The 18,354-nt window shown below is 44.3% G+C and overlaps 1 protein-coding gene across 1 annotated transcript; it reads right to left on the bottom strand.

The window, feature by feature from the left end:
• Positions 1–10,753: 10,753 nt before the first annotated feature.
• LOC129776651 (cyclin-dependent kinase 1) lies at positions 10,754–12,280 on the bottom strand. Its single transcript, XM_055782414.1, has 3 exons — positions 12,096–12,280; positions 11,789–11,944; positions 10,754–11,722 (listed from the first exon to the last, which is right to left on the bottom strand). The coding sequence occupies exons 2-3, from the start codon at positions 11,935–11,937 to the stop codon at positions 10,975–10,977; spliced, it is 897 nt and encodes a 298-aa protein (XP_055638389.1). The 5' UTR covers positions 11,938–11,944; positions 12,096–12,280; the 3' UTR covers positions 10,754–10,974.
• Between the last annotated feature and the right edge of the window lie 6,074 nt (positions 12,281–18,354).

The raw sequence follows: 18,354 nt of genomic DNA, 5'->3' as shown, positions 1-18,354 counted from the left end.
AAAAACACATTTTTCTAAAACATTCGGTCAGATATTTCGAAAACCAATATATTGAACTCTAAGAAACTGCTTTTAAATTTTTGAAAACATGAGTTTCCAAAGATACAATTGAAGTTTTCCTTAACAAGTCCGTCTTACCCCCATCTCCCCTACACGTATCGTGGATTGTTCAATAAACAAAATCTTGGTGTTTTTTGTATAATTGAAACGAAGCAGTTTTTGCATGAAAATTTTAAAAAATCCAAAATTTTTTGATGAATGATTCCTCATCATGGAGGAATGTATAGTCCTTGTTGTATTTTCCAATTAATGTAACTACAAGGCGTAAATGGAATATACAAATTAAAACTTTATTAGATCGTAAAACACACTTCATTCTTCTTAGACGTAGAATCTATCTTTTATGACAACTCCTCTTTTGTTCCACACGACGTCATCCAAATGACAGACGAAGCTGTCATGGCGAGTCCAATGGTAAATATCTGCTAGGGTGACCACTTGCCCCCAACATCTCTCCTTTCAATATCTGTGGTACAGTTGGAACCTCTGAGGCGGTCTTCGATTGCGCGAAGAGCGTCGAGGAATCTGAACCACAGGTGAAGATTCAGCTGCTGATTGGAAATCGGTTGAGGTAGATGGAGAAGAATCAGACGGTATGGATCCGTTCGATGGCGAAGATGATGGTTCTATGGAGTGTAACATATGCTGAGCTTGAGCTTGTGGTTCGTCTTCAATCGATGGCCCAGCTGTAGAATTGCTCGTACCCAAGGTAGACTTCGGCAGGGCCCACTCATCTAGTAATATGCTCAGCGGTAAGTTGGAGCGATCCATTTGTTGATTCTTGGTCGTTTCTGCTGTTGATCGTCTCCTAAGTTGATTGATGTGCGAACGGATCATTTTTCTATCATCCACCCACACATTATACATAACGCTGCCTAGTTTTTCCATAACATGTGTTCAGATCATGCTGAATTTTTGGTGATTCGGAATAAGATGGTACTCGTAACAAGTCGAGAGATGTTCTTATTGGCCTTTTGTACATCTCTTCTGCGGGAGATTTCCCGCTTGGTACATTCGGATTTGGTGTCGTGCGATACGTGAGGAGAAAAGTGTCTAAAATCTGATTAATTTTTTGGCACGCTTAAAAATGTCCACGAATCGTTCGGCTTGTCCGTTCAATTGTGGATGATATGGGGCTGTTTTCAAATGATTGATTCCATTTTCATTGCAGAACTGTTCAAAAAGTACACTTGAAAACTGTGTTCCATTGTCTGACACGAGTGTTTCTGGCATACCTTTATTTGCAAACAATGAGCGCAGCAAACGGATTGTTTCACTTGTTGTGATCTTCAGCGTAGGATATATTTCTGGCCATTTGCTATGAGCATTCACCACGATCAGATAATATGTGTCTTCAAGAGGACCAGCAAAGTCAATGTGAATTCGTTGCCATGGTAATGTAGTTTTTGGGCACGATTCTGGTGCCACCTTTTGTGGTGATCGCGCTGCTAACGCGCAGCTGTCGCATGTCCTTACATAACTGGTTATCTCCTCATCTATGCCTGGCCAATACACGTAGCTTCTCGCTATAGATTTCATCCGTTGTATACCCGGATGACCCTTGTGGAGCTGTGTAAGATACCGCTTCCTGAATGCTTTTGGGATGATCAATCTTTCGCTGAACATTATGCACCCGTTTACTTTTGATAGAGAGTCTTGACGATCGAAATATCGCTGCATTTCCCAGTCTTTGATATCAGATCGATTTTTAGGCCAGCCATTCTGTATGAAACGGTATAATTTATAAAGTATCGAATCCTTTCTTGTTTCATCTTTGATCATGTTAAAACTGAGGGGTAAATTGCTAGTGGTATTCATTGCCACTGTTCTGAGGTCATTTTCTAAACTGGCACAGGCTACAACGAAATCTTCATCAGGTTTAATATGTTGGTCTATCAGACGAGATAACACGTCCGCATTCTATTGTATTGGTACAGCCCGCGATGAGTGTTTATTGTTAACAATTTCCGAGAGCTTTCCTCCACTTCCATTTGTAGAAAGGCATCCGTCAAATCAATTTGACTGAAGATATTGCAGTTCGAGAACTTTGAGAAAATATCCTCTGGTAACGGCAAAGGGTACTGATGTGATTGAAGGCAGTGGTTTAACCCTGTGGAGTAGTCACCACATATTCGAATACGTCCGCTAGCTTTTCGTACCACTACAATCGGAGCAGCCCACTCTGAATAGTCAACAGCCGAAATTATCTTCAACTGTTCCAATCGATGAAGCTCATCATCAACCGTAGCTAACATGGCGTATGAAACTGGACGTTTCGGTCGGAAGACTGGTCTGCTTCCTTCAATGAGCGTTAATTTTATTTTTGTTTTTGTACACATACCTAATGTATCACTTAAAAGCTTCGGGAACGTTTGTTTGAGGGATGATGTTTCCGTCAGATTGCCGCCGATATAATTGCAAAAATTATCCATCGGTGATGATCAGAGATTCAACTTATCTATGATGTCGATTCCCAGGAGATTAAGCGGGGTCTTGGAGACATATATTTGACCACTACATGTTGATTCGTTGAGGCTGACTTCACAATCGAATTCCAATAGGAGAGGTAACCGCTCACCAGTTGCTGACTTGGCTTTTTGCATTGTTGATTTCCCTTTTGGTTCGCCAATATTCCGCCAAACTTCCTCGGATATAATTGTTATGTCCGATGCAGTGTCTAATTGTAGACGCGTTGATACTCCGTTAATTTTTATCCACACATAACGACGTCTACCTCGAACGCAGTCGACGGATAATGTGATGGTGTTGGTATAGTGTCGTTCCGTCGTTCCGTTGACTTGGTTTCTTCAAAAATCGTTTCGCGCTAGAACAATACCCTTCCTTATGCCCCAGCTGCTTGCATTCTGTACATCGCTGGCTCCGAAATTTACAATACTTGGAGTAATGCATCGCTCCGCAGTTCCAACACGGAGTTTTGGGACCAGATGATCTATGGAAATTGCGTTGGGGATGATTTTTAGTTTGTTCACTGGAGTGCTGTCGCCTTGTTAGATTTCGATACGCTGGATTTCTTTTGATTGCATGAACTTGACCTCCTACGCGTTCTATCATTGCTGCATCACTTTTCAAATTGATTAGTCGCTGACATTCTTCCATTAAATACTCTATTGTGACATCACTATTATCCTCTATTCTGGTTAACAATCTTGTTCTTGTTTCTGCATCGCACTCTAATTTTAACCCGCACACGAAGATCAGGCATTTAAATTGCTCTTCCGATAATTTCGAAAGCTCGAACTCCACACACATTTTATTTACTCGACAACCGTAGGTAACATAATCTTCGAGGGATGTTTTTGTGACTGTAAGAGCAGAATATCGCTTCTTGACTGCTGATTTTCTGCTTCCAAATAGTGCTTTCAATTTGCTTATCGTATCTGCAAACGTAAAGTCTTTCGGTACACTCGGCAGAGTAAAACTGATGTATCTGTAATGTTCGTTTGTTCCTAGCCGCCGTAGAAGTAACCTGACTTTAGCTCCATCGTCTATTCGCGCAGCATCTTTTGCAAAAAGATCATCATACCTGGCATACCAAGCGGCGAAAGTACTGTGATTTTCGGGATCATATAGAAATTCCTTTATGTTCGCTGCTAGCAGTGTTGGAAAAAATCATCTTCGCTAAGATCAAATGCTTAGGGGGTCTCCGTAGCCACATTGGTTGCGCGTTCGCTTAGTGAGCGATCGATCGTGAGTTCAAAACTCAGGGCCCCCATTGACCATCTTTGTATTGTTACAGAATAACTACGTCCACGCAACAATCATCAGCGATGGAGATCGATCCACGGTCGAAATAAGATCGATTCATCCATACAACTGCTCTGCTCTGCAGAAATATCGGGCTGCTGTTCTATAAATAACTCAACAATGGATCAACGACTGTCTCCGCTGTCCAGTCTTAACTGTGGATAATGGAAGAACAGATAGAAAACTCTTTCGCCTAAATGGCTACTGTGTAAATATGTACCATTTGCAATGGTATAGAAGGGAATATTCTAACGCCGAAAAATGGCAACTGTGTAATGTGCTAATTATAGATATGATAAATATGTGACATGTACACGATTAAAATTCGGCTCTGTTACAGCTAAAATGCTAATGAGCCTTAAAAAAAAAAAAGATCAAGATCAAGGAAGGTTCTCAAATGGGGATCAACATAGGGTAGGAGCCTGCCTGTTGGTCTCAAATGTTCCTATCTCACGCCTCCACGAAGATCATATGACGACATTTTTAGATCGGGCGTGAACTGGAAACACACACCTGGTCTTGGCTCCGAGAACGGGTGTCGAAAGTGGCTAAGTGAGGGGGTGCGAGCGAGTCAGAGCGCTATATCTCTCCCGGGGAAGGCCTCCCGGGTCATGGAGGCCTTGCCAACCCGCTGTCTCCCGGGCAAAGGAGATACACCCAGAAAATGGAGCTACGTTCACGAAGAATACTCAGAATGCGATCGCCCGAGGAGGGTCCCCGAACTGGAGCTGGTCCTGGAACGGGCGTAAGAGCGAGCGGCCAGCGGCTGGAGGGCGATGTGCAAGAGCGGGCCACCAGCCGGGTTCAACCCGAAGAGCTACCGCCACACGGAAACAGCAGCCATCGACATCACCCAAGAAACGCTGCGCCTACGAGACGTGTTGCGACTGCCAGACGACAGTCGTCCACACTTGTGGGTACCACTAGGCGCCGGATCATGTGGACACACGAAATGAATGAATTCGTGATCCGCGCCTATTACATCTGCACTGCTTTGGAGACGGACATGAGCGGTCGCCCTCGAATACTAACAATGTTCGAGGAAGCGTATCCAGAGTTCGTCGGGAGGCTTGATCAGAACGCGATGAACGCGAGGCGTGGAGCGATAGTACGCAACAACATGCTCTCCCAAACGCAAATCGACGAGATCAAGCAGCAGGTGCAGAGAGAAATAAGCTCCAGGAACAACAGAGCAAGCGATGTGTCGAGACGAAGTTTAGTACGGCTGAGCAATTCATTCGCGAGTGGGGCACGCGAATCAGCACCAGTGGAGGCCACAGTACAACAACCCCCTGAGCCGGAAGACCCACAGCCAGATCAACAACTACTACGCGATCTGGTCTTCCACTACGACGAGGCGATCTCACAGTTCCGCGACACAGACCCATTGTCGCGCCCCAGGATCCCGAAGTTGCAGCATTCCCGCAGGCTGACAAGTGCAGTAAAGCTCATGAACGAGCACGTTCTTCCGCTGCACTTGGTTGATGCTGAGAACATGGAGGAGCTGCAACTGAAAGTTTACTGTGCTGCTGTGGCGACCGCCAAAAGTTTAGGATACCGTATTAGGCCAAGAGGCGGACTGCTCCAACATCTCCGTGAAAGGCGTGAGCCTCCATGGCGAAGGAGATTGGAGCAACGGATCCTAAACAAGCGCGCCGCAATTGGAAGACTGATGGCGTACAAAAGAGGCAGCAGATCGGCGAAATTATGTCGCCAAGTTGCTGTGATCGTGCGGCCTACTGAACTTCGCCAGCTGGGAGCTCACCAGCTGACGGAAAAACTCGACACACTGGTACAGCAATTGAGCGTCCTAACTAAACGGCTGAAACGTTACTCTGACTCTGCAAAGCGCCAGGAACAAAATCGGATGTTCAGAGATAACGAAAAAGCGTTCTACGACCACATTAGCGACGAGAAGCCCGACTACCGCGAAGGTTTGCCAGATATTAGCGATGTGACGAACTTCTGGGCTGGTATTTGGGAGACCCCAGTACAACATCGCGACGGGCAAATGTGGTTAAGACGGGAGGAGGAGAGTTGTGGTGAAATTGGAGAGATGCCAGCTATCATCGTCGAAGAGAACGATGTCCGCGAAGCCTCGCGGTACCTGAGGAACTGGGCAGCACCGGGCCCTGATGGTGTTCAGAACTTCTGGCACAAGAAGCTGACCGTCGCACATCAAAAGATAGCTGAGTGCTTCAACAAGGTGCTACGTGACCCACACAACCTCCCTGAATTCGCCACTCGTGGCGTCACATTCCTCCTCCCGAAAGACAGCAACACATTGAACCCATCAAAGTACAGGCCGATAACGTGCCTATCGAGTCTGTACAAGATATTAAGCAGCATCATAACCGCCAAAGTTTCTGCCCACTGCGAACAACACCATATCATCGCAGAAGAGCAGAAAGGATGCAGAAAAAATACGCATGGCTGCAAAGACCAGGCCATCATCGACGCAGCCATAGTCGGCCAGGCGGTTTATAACCAGCGGAACCTAAGCATGGCCTATATCGATTACAGGAAGGCTTATGACTCCATACCTCACTCGTTTCTCGTCCGGGTATTGGAGCTCTACAAAATTGATCCCGTCGTCGTTGGGTTCCTGCAGCATGCGATGAGGCAGTGGAGTACGTCTCTGCACCTCAGTGATGGGGAAAACGTGTTGCAGTCTAGAACGCTGCAGATAAAGAGGGGGATATTCCAAGGCGACTCTTTCAGCCCGCTTTGGTTTTGTCTGGCACTGAACCCCCTCAGTAGGACGCTCAATAGAAACGGTCATGGCTATAAAATAAGGTATGGCGACGGCGCCCACGAAGAAGTGACCCATACCTTTTACATGGACGATCTCAAGGTCTACGCTGATTCACGTCAGCGTCTAGGTGTAGCTATCCGGGTTGTCGAAGACATAAGCAGGGACATCTGTATGGAGTTCGGCCTCGACAAGTGTCGCTGTGTCCACCTGCTGAAAGGACAACTTACCGAATCCGGAGGCTACGAGGTCTATGACGGCGAGTTTATAAGAGACATGGTTCGTGGCGAATCCTATAAATATCTTGGATTCCGACAGCTCACCGGGATTCGCCACTCCGACATCAAGACGGAGCTGCGAGACAAGTTCTTGAGTCGAGTGAACTGTGTCCTGAGGACTTTCCTCAACGCGGGGAACAAGGTACGCGCGATCAACACATTCGCGGTTCCCCTGCTGACCTTCAGTTTTGGTGTAGTCAAATGGAGCAAAACTGACCTAGACTTTGAGAGGAGGATGAGGAAAGCATTCAAAGAGGCCGGAATGCACCATCCTCAATCGGCACTGGAGAGAGTTTCACTGCCACGCAAAGAAGGGGGACTTGGAATAGTCGACATTTCTGCACTGTGTTGCCCAGGTACGACAACTGCGCGAGTACTTCGCAGAACGCGCCAACCAAAACGCGCTATACCGGGCTGTCTGCGCCGCCGACAGAGGATACAGCGCTCTGCACTTGGCGCAAGCGGAGTACCAACTAAACTGCAATCTGCAGACAGTGGAGGAGAAGATTGCAGCTTGGAAGCAGAAGGCAGTGCATGGTGCCCACCCCCATCAACTGGACCGGCCATACGTCGACAAGACCGCATCTAATCTGTGGCTAACGCGTGGTGAACTCTCTTCAGTAGTAGAAGCCGACATGATAGCCATCCAGGACAGGATAATGCCGATGAGAAACTGCAGGCGGTACGTCTGGCATCAAGACGTTGATGACATTTGCCGAGTGTGTCATCAACCAGGTGAAAACATAGAGCACATCATGGGAGGCTGTCCCGTTTTGACCAACGCAGCGCCACAACAACGTGGCCCGTATTGTTCATCGACAACTGGCGCTCCAATGTGCTCTACTGGAAGACAACGTACCAAACTACCGGTACCTGCCTGCACCTGTCCTGGAAAATGATCGTTTCAAGCTGTACTGGGATCGCACTGTTCTGACCGACCTCTCGATCCACCACAACCGCCCAGATATAATGGTTTACGACAAGAGCGACCGCAAAGTCACCATCATCGATGTCGCTATTCCACTGAACCAGAATCTGGAGGAGACCCACGGTCGCAAAATCTGCAAGTACCGACCATTGGCCGTGGAGCTCAAGGAACTGTGGGGGCTAAGGGAGGTCCCAAGAATTGTTCCAGTCGTTCTCTCTGGAACTGGAATTGTCCCGAAGACACTTCTGGAAGCGCTAAAGGTGTTGAATATGGAGAAGGAATTGGCCGGCATCCAAAAGTCGGTCATCCTTAGCACCTGCGCGATTGTCCGACAATTCCTCGGTCAGGACTAAAACAGCACGAGCATGCAGATACGTGCATTCCGCAGAGCCTAGTCCCCCTTTGGCATTCAGAAGCCCGGGGGCAGGTGAAAATTCTGGCTAGGTTCGCCTAGTTAAGAAGTGAGATAAGTCTGCCAATAAAAGATCAAATGCATAGATGTTCGGGCTAGGTTGCATCGAAAACCTATATATTCCAAACGAAAATTAAAATTGCAGATCCAGGCACCCAGTGAATATGAGCAAATGAACTTTTGTCCTTTAATATGTTTTGATGTTTATTTTTGACGTGGGACTACGTCTAACCGGAATATATGGAGGGTAAAATGAAAACCTAAACACAGAACATGCAGGGAAAAATGCAAGATTTCGAATGCTTATAACTCGAACATTTCTTACTGGATCGGAGAGATGTTTGCATCAATTGATAGGGATTATTTCTACGCATCTATCGCATTCAATAAAATGTTATTTTTTTATTAGATAAACAATTGAATAACTGTAAAATGTGAAGCGTTATCTAAACGCCCTAACTCCCTCGTTTTTATTGGCCCGATTTACGGTTTCCCCAACACAGCCATCTAAACCAAGCAGCCTTGTGGAAATCGGCATTGCAAATACATGAAAGCATGGGGACTTTTGATCTCACTGAAATATGTTCCCTTAACACGGACTTCAAAACGAAGCAGCGTTGGAGAAATCGGCATTGAAAATACATGAAAGTAGGGGGGAGCTTTTGTTCCCACCGAGATGTGTTCCCTAACAGAGATTTCAAAACTAATGTGCCTGGGGAAATTGGCATTGCAAATTCATACAGGTCGGGATTTTTTTAGTTCTAAAGAAGTTGAAGTTGTTGATTCATGCAAGCCGGGGGTACTTCTGCACCCGCATTTTTGTTTTGCATAGCGGGTACGAATACAACGCTTTGGTTCGGTTATTCAACATTGCATTGAAGGATATACCTTCACATGTTCTGCTCACAGAATTTCTACGCACACCATTTGATGATTAGGCAAAATGTTGATAACCATTTGCTGCGATAACGCCTATTGATTAAACAATATGCGTTTAAGGTGCATGTCCGAAACTGAGTGCCTAAATCAAATCAAGCAAATTCGCAGTTCGAGAAGTACATACACAAACATACGCAAACTTCAGGGGTAAAAGTAAAATAAATAATCGTTTGATAATTCTCCCGTTGACCCGTTGACTTCGTTGGGTCCCCGTTTCATATCCCTCCTATCCGATCGATAAACTTTTACTTAGTCGCGGCAATACATACACACACTCTTTACAGATGCACGGGCCGAAGGTTGTGCAGTCCACTGATCATTCAACAAGAGCCAAAGGTTGTACCGCTCATGACAACTCTACACGAGCTGATGATTGCGCCGGCTAGTGACCATTCTATCCTGGATTCCTCGAGTCGAGAAAGACGCACCACGCTAGATATGGGGTACAGACTAGGGGGGCGTTGCTGATTAATGGTCAGCTGCATCCCAATAGGAAGTATCCCGTGTCGGGCACACGTACAGAGCATCGAAGACTGCGACATACCAATTATGAGAACACTTGTAATACTAACCTCGAGCCAACCGCGAGTAATCGGTTACATATTACTAACATAGATAATAAGAAAAATTGTCAAAGTATTGAACTCCCGGCCCGTGAGGCTAACGCCATATGAGCCTTTTTTTTTTATCCCATTTATTTATTCAAGGCTCATTAGCATTTTAGATGTAACAGAGCCGAATTTTAATCGTGTACATGTCACATGGTTATCATATCTATAATTAGCACATTACACAGTTGTCATTCGCCAGTATTCCTTCTATACCATTACATATGGTACATTCACACAATACTTAAGAATATTCTTTCTGTTCTTCCATTATCCAGTTAGACCACCGGACAGCGGAGACAGTTGATTGATCATTGTTGAGTTATTTATAGAACAGCAGCCCGATGTGTCTTGCAGAGCAGAGCAGTTGTATGGATGAATCGATCTTAATTTCGACCGTGGATCGATCTCCATCGCTGATGATTGTTGCGTGGACGTAGCTATTCTGTAACAACACAAAGATGGTCAATGAGGGCCCTGAGTTTTGAACTCACGATCGATCGCTTACTAAGCGAACGCGCAACCAAAGTGGCTACGGAGACCCCCTCCATATGAGCCTTGATAAAAATATATATTTTGGAAAAAAAATTCTTCCGTTCACATATTTTGTCCTAGGCATCACACTAAATGTAAAAGGACAGTCATTAAATTTACTTGAAACGAAGAACATAATCTATCACAATGCATGAATCGACCTTACATAGCCTTTGTTCAATCGTTTCACTCACATTTAATTGAGTTGGGAATTGTTTCATTTAATCAAAAATTTAATAAATACAAACAAATGATTGCTAAGCTAACATAGTCCCACGTCAACCTTGCGGTTATATCATAGATATAACCCATCCATTTTTCCTGACTTGAAACAATGATCAGTTTCCTAACGTTGAAAGTTTATTTTCGCTTAATTATTACCAAGAAATACATTTAAAATAAGATTAGATTTTTGGCGGAACCGTAATCTAGTTGCCAGGAGTTCACGGATGTGAAACCGAAAAAGGAAATACTCTATTTACAGACGTCTATAATAGTTTTTATTATCATGGTTGAGTACCTTGAGGTGGAACTTCAGAACGCGTGAGACCCAACTAATCCTCTGTTTCCCATGGAATATTTACAAAGTACAGGCGAATTCAAATACAGCTTCTGGTGAGACTTATGGAACAAAAAAAAATCGATTAATGTATCAGGTGGACAAATAAGTTAATCAAAGGGTACGAAGGGTCCCCTTATTATTCGCTAGGAACAACTCTCCGATCGAACCCGTCAAAATACTTGTGCTCTAGGATTTTCTTCGCCGAAATCCGATGAACGGGATCATAGATCAAACACTTCTGCAACAGATCCAATCCGGCCGAGTCAAGATTCTTCAACTGTGTGTTGAGATTGTTCTGCGTCCAGCAGGGGAATGTGGGCTTATAGTCCGGAAGCGAAGTGACTCCCGGCCAAATCTCCTCGGTTGGAGTTTTCAAAATACGGAACATCCGGAAGAGTTGATCGATTTCCGAGTCCCCTTGAAACAGTGGCTTTCGTGTGGCCATCTCCGCAAAAATACATCCTATGGACCAAATGTCCACTGGGCAAGCGTATCGCGGTGATCCCAGCAGCACCTCCGGTGCTCGGTACCACAGCGTTACGATCTCATGGGTGTAGTTACGGACGGGAATGTTAAATGATCGTCCCAAACCAAAATCAGCCACTTTGATGAGGCCCTCCTTATTGATCAGTAAATTCTGTGGTTTGAGATCCCGATGAAGAACACGTCGCTTGTGGCAAAATAGCATTGCGGCAGTGATTTGATACATGTAGCTTTTCACCAGATCAGTGTCCATCATTTTCTCCGGCGGCAAAGTGTCCATGTACTTCTTCAGATCCATCGATAGGAACTCAAAGATTAGATACAGTCTATTTTCCTCCATTAATACGTCCTCCAGCGAAACGATGTTCGGATGTTTCAGCTCCTTCAGGAGTGAAATTTCTCTGAAATTTAAGTGAAACCCGTTATCTACCAATGCACAGATACAATTTGCAACGCAATGCTATCACCGAATGGCAGTCGATGGGATTCCCTCGTCTTCAGACTCGAGCCGAATTTTCTTCATCGCCACTATTTGGCCGGTTAGCTTGTTTCGGCCCTTGTAGACAACACCGTAGGTTCCTTCGCCGATTTTTTCTATTTTTTGAAAGTCCTCCATCGTTTATCTGCGAATCAAAAGAGAAATGCCCATGAAAGTAGGTTATGATTGATCGTTCCAAAAATCCGCATCAATAGTCTGTTTTCTCGAAGATATTCCAACGGAATTAGTGCGACACATCTGAAATACGATTCGTTTCGGATAATGGATTCACTCACCAGCAAAGCACCATACAATTTATCACAAAACGGGTCGAATCCGCAAAAGCCGAACACTATTTCGGCGATAAACAAAAATCAAGCGGGATTTTTTGGCAGTTTCAGTTCGTTCGTTATGCTTTCGTTGGTAGTCGTTTGAAAGGTGAAGGAAAATTTGAACCAACCACAAACGGCGAAGCCACCACTGATCGCGTGCGATGTTTTGCATCAGGAAAATGGCTCGCGCTTCCCGGCACTGAAACCGTCGTCCCTTTGCGGGAGAAATGCTTTTGAGCAAATTTTTTTTGCGATTTTTTTTGCACAGTAAATCGAAATAAGATTTGTTTGTCGTAGATAAATTTTAATTTTTGTGAGCATTGATCTTCTTTATTTGTTCATGCGAACATGTTTGGATAGGTTTGGATGAACGGCAATAGATTTTGAGGTGGAATAAACATACATTCAGAATAAAAATTTCGAATGAAAATTATTTTTTCCGTATGAAGTATGTGAAATAATTTTTGCAAGCGGGGCAAATATCTTGAAAAAAATATGTCTGAAAATGATTTCATATTACTATAATGAATGTTGGTAAAATTGGTACTTTCGTATTAGCGTCACCGGAGCCGAAATACAATATATAGAATTTTTGCACTGAAATATAAAAAACTTGACCGGGCAAACGTATGCCGTCTGACGCTCGCTAACGCTCGGTCGGACCTAACTAAAGGATCGTCTCCTATGTTTCAAACTAACCAAGAAATCGATGGAACACAGGTTTGTTTGCGGAAGGCCGCCGCTTCCGACGGCGGGTCGGCTAAAAAATGACAAAACACTGCATACAACAAGGCAACAACAATACAAATAATAGTTGAATGCCAGTGCAAATAATAAAAATGCTATCTATTGTATTTCGGCTCCGGTGACGCTAATACAAAAAAAAATTATTAGGCAATTCAAAGTCAAATTGATCAGGTGATCTAAGTTAAGTAATTCAAGTTTTGAAATAAGATTGAAAAAAAAATTAAAATAAGCGATTGAAAACAGTATACATGCTTGATAATTTCATAAGGAATGATTTATTTCACAGTAGATGTCAACCGGGTCAAATAGAACTTTCGCACCCGGGGCGGAAGTGTCTGATTGCATGCCAAATGGTGTAGTTTTGGTCATGTGGGGGTGTTTCTGCACCCCTAAAATCGTGTACCCAGCAGGGTTGCCATAGTTAAATCGGTGTTTTAGATCTCAAAAAATCTTATTATCTGTTTATCTGAGTCTCAGAAAATCTGTATTAACCCTTTGCAGTCATTTGCCTGCTTAAAAGGTTTCGGATGAGCCAGGAAGAAAAGCAAAACACGCGATTTGAGTAGCAAACAATATAACGTGTATTAACTGGTTAATGTTTATTATTGGAATGAATATCATGATGGCTACCAAGTGACAGTTCGTTTACACAGTGGTGCACCGCAGAAGTGGGGGCACAATGAGTGCAGTGGTTGCCATCCCAACACCCCTGCTCAACCACAGCATGTCTCCAGTCCTATTTTGGAGCACAGTCCCTTGAAGGTGGCCGCTGGAAGACCCTTGGTCATCACGTCGGCCTGCTGTTCAGACGAGCGTACGAACTTAATTTCAATGAAACCTTGCTTCAACAAATCACGCAGGAAATGGAACTTTGTATCCACGTGCTTCAGCCTCTTGCAGTCCCGTTCATTTTCAGCTATCATGATTGTAGACTGATTGTCTTCGAAAACCGGAATCGGTCCATCCAAAGATTTTCCCAAGTCCTGGAGCACTCGAACCGTCCACATCGCATGGCAAGCAGCCGTACACAAAGCTGAGAGCTCTGCCTCCGTAGAAGAGAGTGCAACTGTCTGCTGTTTCCTGGTTAACCAAGCCACAGTGCAACCATACAGCTTGAAGACTCCCCCAGTCACAGATCTCCGATCTACCAGATCGTTCGCCCAATCTGCATCGCAATGTACCTCCAGAGGTGGCGAAGCTTCGCTTAACTTGTACACCAATCCTACATCCAACGTACCTTTGATGTACCGCAACATCCGTTTCAAATGAACCCAGTGTTCATCGGTCGGGCATGACTGAAACTGGCTAAAGTAATTTATAGCCGCTGACAAATCTGGTCTGGTCGTGAGGGATGCGTACATAAGACAGCCAACCAACTCATGATATGGTTTCGTCGTACGTTGCTGTTCTTCTCCCCTCTTTAATCGCAAACGATTCTCTATCGGAGTAGAAACAGGTTTACACTCCATCATCCCAAAGCGTTCTAGTAGTCCCTCGAAATATCTACGCTGACTAATTTTCATGACACCTGCCTGCAAATCATGATTGATGCACATCCCCAAAAACTGACGGATTTCACCATCGTCGGTCATTTCGAATTCATCAGCAAATTTTTCCTTCACAGCAACAAGATCTTTCAGCGATGAACCCACCAACAAAATATCGTCAACATATAGCACTAAAATCAACATCTTCTTTCCTACGCCACGCGTGTAGAGACACTGATCGTTTCTGCTTCGAACAAACCCTAGTTTATCCACAAAACCATGGAATCTCTCGTTCCAAGTACGAGACGCCTGCTTCAGCCCGTAAATCGACCGATTCAATCGACAGAACAATCCGTTCCCCTGCTTAAACCCTTCAGGTTGAGTCATGTACACTTCTTCATTCAACTCGCCGTTCAGAAACGCAGTTTTGACGTCCATCTGGTGAATCAACAGCTGTTCTTGGTTTGCTAATGCCAGCACCATCCGCAGAGTGTCGAGTTTCGCTACCGGGGAATACGTCTCCGTATAATCGAAGCCTTGCTTCTGAGAAAAACCCCTCGCTACAAGCCTCGCCTTGTACTTATCTGGTTTTCCGGGACCACCTCTCTTGACCTTAAAAATCCATTTACAGGTTACAGATGATCGTCCTTCCGGAAGCTTCACCAGAGACCATGTATTATTCCGCGTCAACGAACTCATTTCGTCATCGATAGCTGCTTTCCACATTTTCCAGTCGTCCCGCAGCTTCAATCCTTCAATAGTGCTTGGAATGTCTTCCACGAAATTCATCGCGCTAAGGGCGAATCCGGCATATTCCATGTCGAAATCTTGATGCCAAACCGGTACGGTCGTCGTTCGCTTAGGCCTTTCTTTTCCTATTTCCGGTATTTCTGTAACCTCTCGTGAATGAACATCCTCTTCTTGATTGTCGTTTTCGTCATCTGACGAATCTTTGCTCTCCTTAGCTTCAATGTTACGTATTTCAACATTCGTATTTACTGTTGATACATCTATGAATTGATTTGCAGTTTCCGTACCTTCGATGAAGTCCACATCTCGTGCCGTGACGATCGTCTTCTTCACGGGATCCCAGACACGATACCCATTATGGGAATAACCGATGAAAATACCGTTCCAGGCCTTAGCATCAAGTTTCCTTCTTAGCTCCTGCGGCACATGAACAAAAACTCTGCTCCCGAAGACTCGTATATTCGATACATTTGGCTTCCGTGACTCCCATAGCTCGTATGGAGTTTGATTCGACTCAATTGCAACCGTTGGACTTCTGTTCGTCAAGTAAGCTGCTGTCTCTACAGCCTGCCCCCAGAACTGCTTATCAATACCAGAATCTGCTAACATCGCTCTGGCCTTTTCAACAAGTGTCCGATTTAGACGTTCGCTGACCCCGTTTTGTTCGGGGGTATATGGTACAGTCCACTCAATCTGGATCCCTCTAGCCTTGCAGAACTTCTTGAATCGTTTGCTCGTGTATTCGCCTCCGTTATCGCACCTTAAACGCGAAATCTTCCGGTTAAACTTAGCCGTAACAAGAGCTTCATATTCCTCGAAACACTGCATCACCTCATCCTTAGACGACATCAGGTACACCATCGCGAAGTGGCTCCAATCGTCCGTGAACGTAACAAAGTATTTCTGCCCGAAAAGCCCTTCCGGCGTCACTGGGCCACACACATCGGTGTGTATTAGTTCAAGCACTCGCGACGTACGCTTACCTTCGCGCGATAAGAACGGTTTCCGCGTTTGTTTACCGACGAGACATGATTCGCACGATATTACACTTTTGTCCGTATCGACGTTCACTGATATTCCCGAAACCATTTCATTTCTTATCAGAGACTTCAAGCTTTTCTCGTTTAAATGTCCGTATCTTCTATGCCAGAGTTCAATGTTCTTTTGAATACGACCGCACGACATTAAAGAGGAATTATCCGCACTATTCCTCACCGTATAAAAATCAAGTTCGTAGAGTTTATTCCGCAAAGAACCACTCGCGACGATTTCGGATCCACGATAGATTTTTGTTTCTCCGCATTCGAAAACAACACGCATTCCAGCCTGCTCTACTTTCAGTACTGAGAACAGATTACAGCGCAATTTCGGTACATACAGTGCGTCTTTAATAATACAGTCAATCGACTTACCATTTACTATGGATACTACCTTTATGGTACCAAAGTGTTCCGCAATAATCGTCTCGCCATCCTTAGCAACTGCTATTTCGATGGGCTTTTCCAAGCTATGCAGCTCACTGAACAGTTTTTGGTCACGCACCAGATGATCCGTTGCTCCGGAATCGACAAACCATCTTGTCCGATTTGATTCTTGCAATCCAATCCCGTCACGTACACCAACGAAACATATGTCTCCTCGCTTATTCGATTTCGCAACATTTGCCTTCGAGTTCGGTCCCTTCTGACCGGATTGCGATCTCTTTTTCTCTGGGCAATCCATCAGCTTGTGCCCTTCCTTGTGACAACCAAAACATTTCAATGGTTTCTTTTTCTTTCCACCGAAAAAAGCAGCATCACTGTTTGATACGGATGACGATTCGATGCCTTTTCGTTTTGTCTCTTCGTCCAAAAGTCTACACTTCACGAATTCTATAGACAAATTTTCCTCAGGCATGGTTTCTAGCGCTGTCACCACCACGGCATACGACGAACCTAGCGTCAGGAGGAGATGACAAACAACATCTAAATCATCCAACTGAGCACCGGTGGCACGATATTCTCGCACTACTTTGTCAAATTTCAAAAAATGCTGCTGCAAATTTCCAACTTCAAACCGCATCGACAACATTTGCCTCTTTAAATGCATCCTGCTAGCGATGCTCCGACGCTCAAAAACATGATGCAATGTTTCCCAAATATCCTTCGGAGACTTTTTCTCCTGTATATACTCAAGCTGCGAGTCGTGAATTCGCGATATCAGCAGCGTCTTACAGCGTCGGTCAAGTTTCATTCGATCCTCCCGTGCTCTCGTTTTTCGAGTCTTTTCCGCTAGTGTGTCAGCCGGATCCTCTTTCAGCTCCTCCACATCCGCCACATTATTCAGCACGCACTCTGACAGTTCTCGCTCTTCGAGAAGTACGTTCATGCGGAATTTCCATGCAGCGAAATTAGAGCCATCAAAAAGTGGCCACAACAAACGGTCCGAAGTTTCCTCCTGCATTTTTCTGAATCACTCCCGATAACTACTTTCGCAAAACGTTACCTGGGCCCATAACCTAAAAGGTTTCGGATGAGCCAGGAAGAAAAGCAAAACACGCGATTTGAGTAGCAAACAATATAACGTGTATTAACTGGTTAATGTTTATTATTGGAATGAATATCATGATGGCTACCAAGTGACAGTTCGTTTACACAGTGGTGCACCGCAGAAGTGGGGGCACAATGAGTGCAGTGGTTGCCATCCCAACACTGCTCTCAGCAACCACAGCAAAGAAGTATACTGACATTATAATTTACGCAGCAATGAATTCGTTCACACATTTTCTAAACGAATTTTAATGTCTTGTGAACTTATTCACGAACCAAATCGGTGCTACAAATCCATACACTTTCAAATATAAATATATATGTTTATTTTTTCTTTATTGTTTTGATATTTATTATTAACGTTTCCATTTCTCTATTTCAACTTTTTCCCTCAGAGTTCGAAGTGTGCATATTTTCATTCCTTCTCTAGTCTCAAGAAGAGGAGTTGGTCATCTCTGCAACAAAAAGCTTAAACAAGATGCCTATAATATAATCTTATTGTGAGGTTTTTCCCTGTTCATAAACACGGCTCATTGTTACTTAATGTTGGTGAGCCATTTAATAAATTTAGTAAAAAAAAAAATAAAAAAATAAAGGATTCTTGTTCATCTTACATAATCTCACAAAGTTATACATCACTGGTTTTTCAAATACAAAAATGTGACCACTACGACACACATGTCGAAATTTAATACGACCGCAAAAGGTAAA

This window comes from Toxorhynchites rutilus, chromosome 3 (genome assembly GCF_029784135.1).
Source record: "Toxorhynchites rutilus septentrionalis strain SRP chromosome 3, ASM2978413v1, whole genome shotgun sequence".
Taxonomy (NCBI): domain Eukaryota; kingdom Metazoa; phylum Arthropoda; class Insecta; order Diptera; family Culicidae; genus Toxorhynchites; species Toxorhynchites rutilus.
The sequence above is the reverse complement of the archived record's forward strand: the minus strand, read 5'-3'. Positions and strand labels throughout refer to the sequence as shown.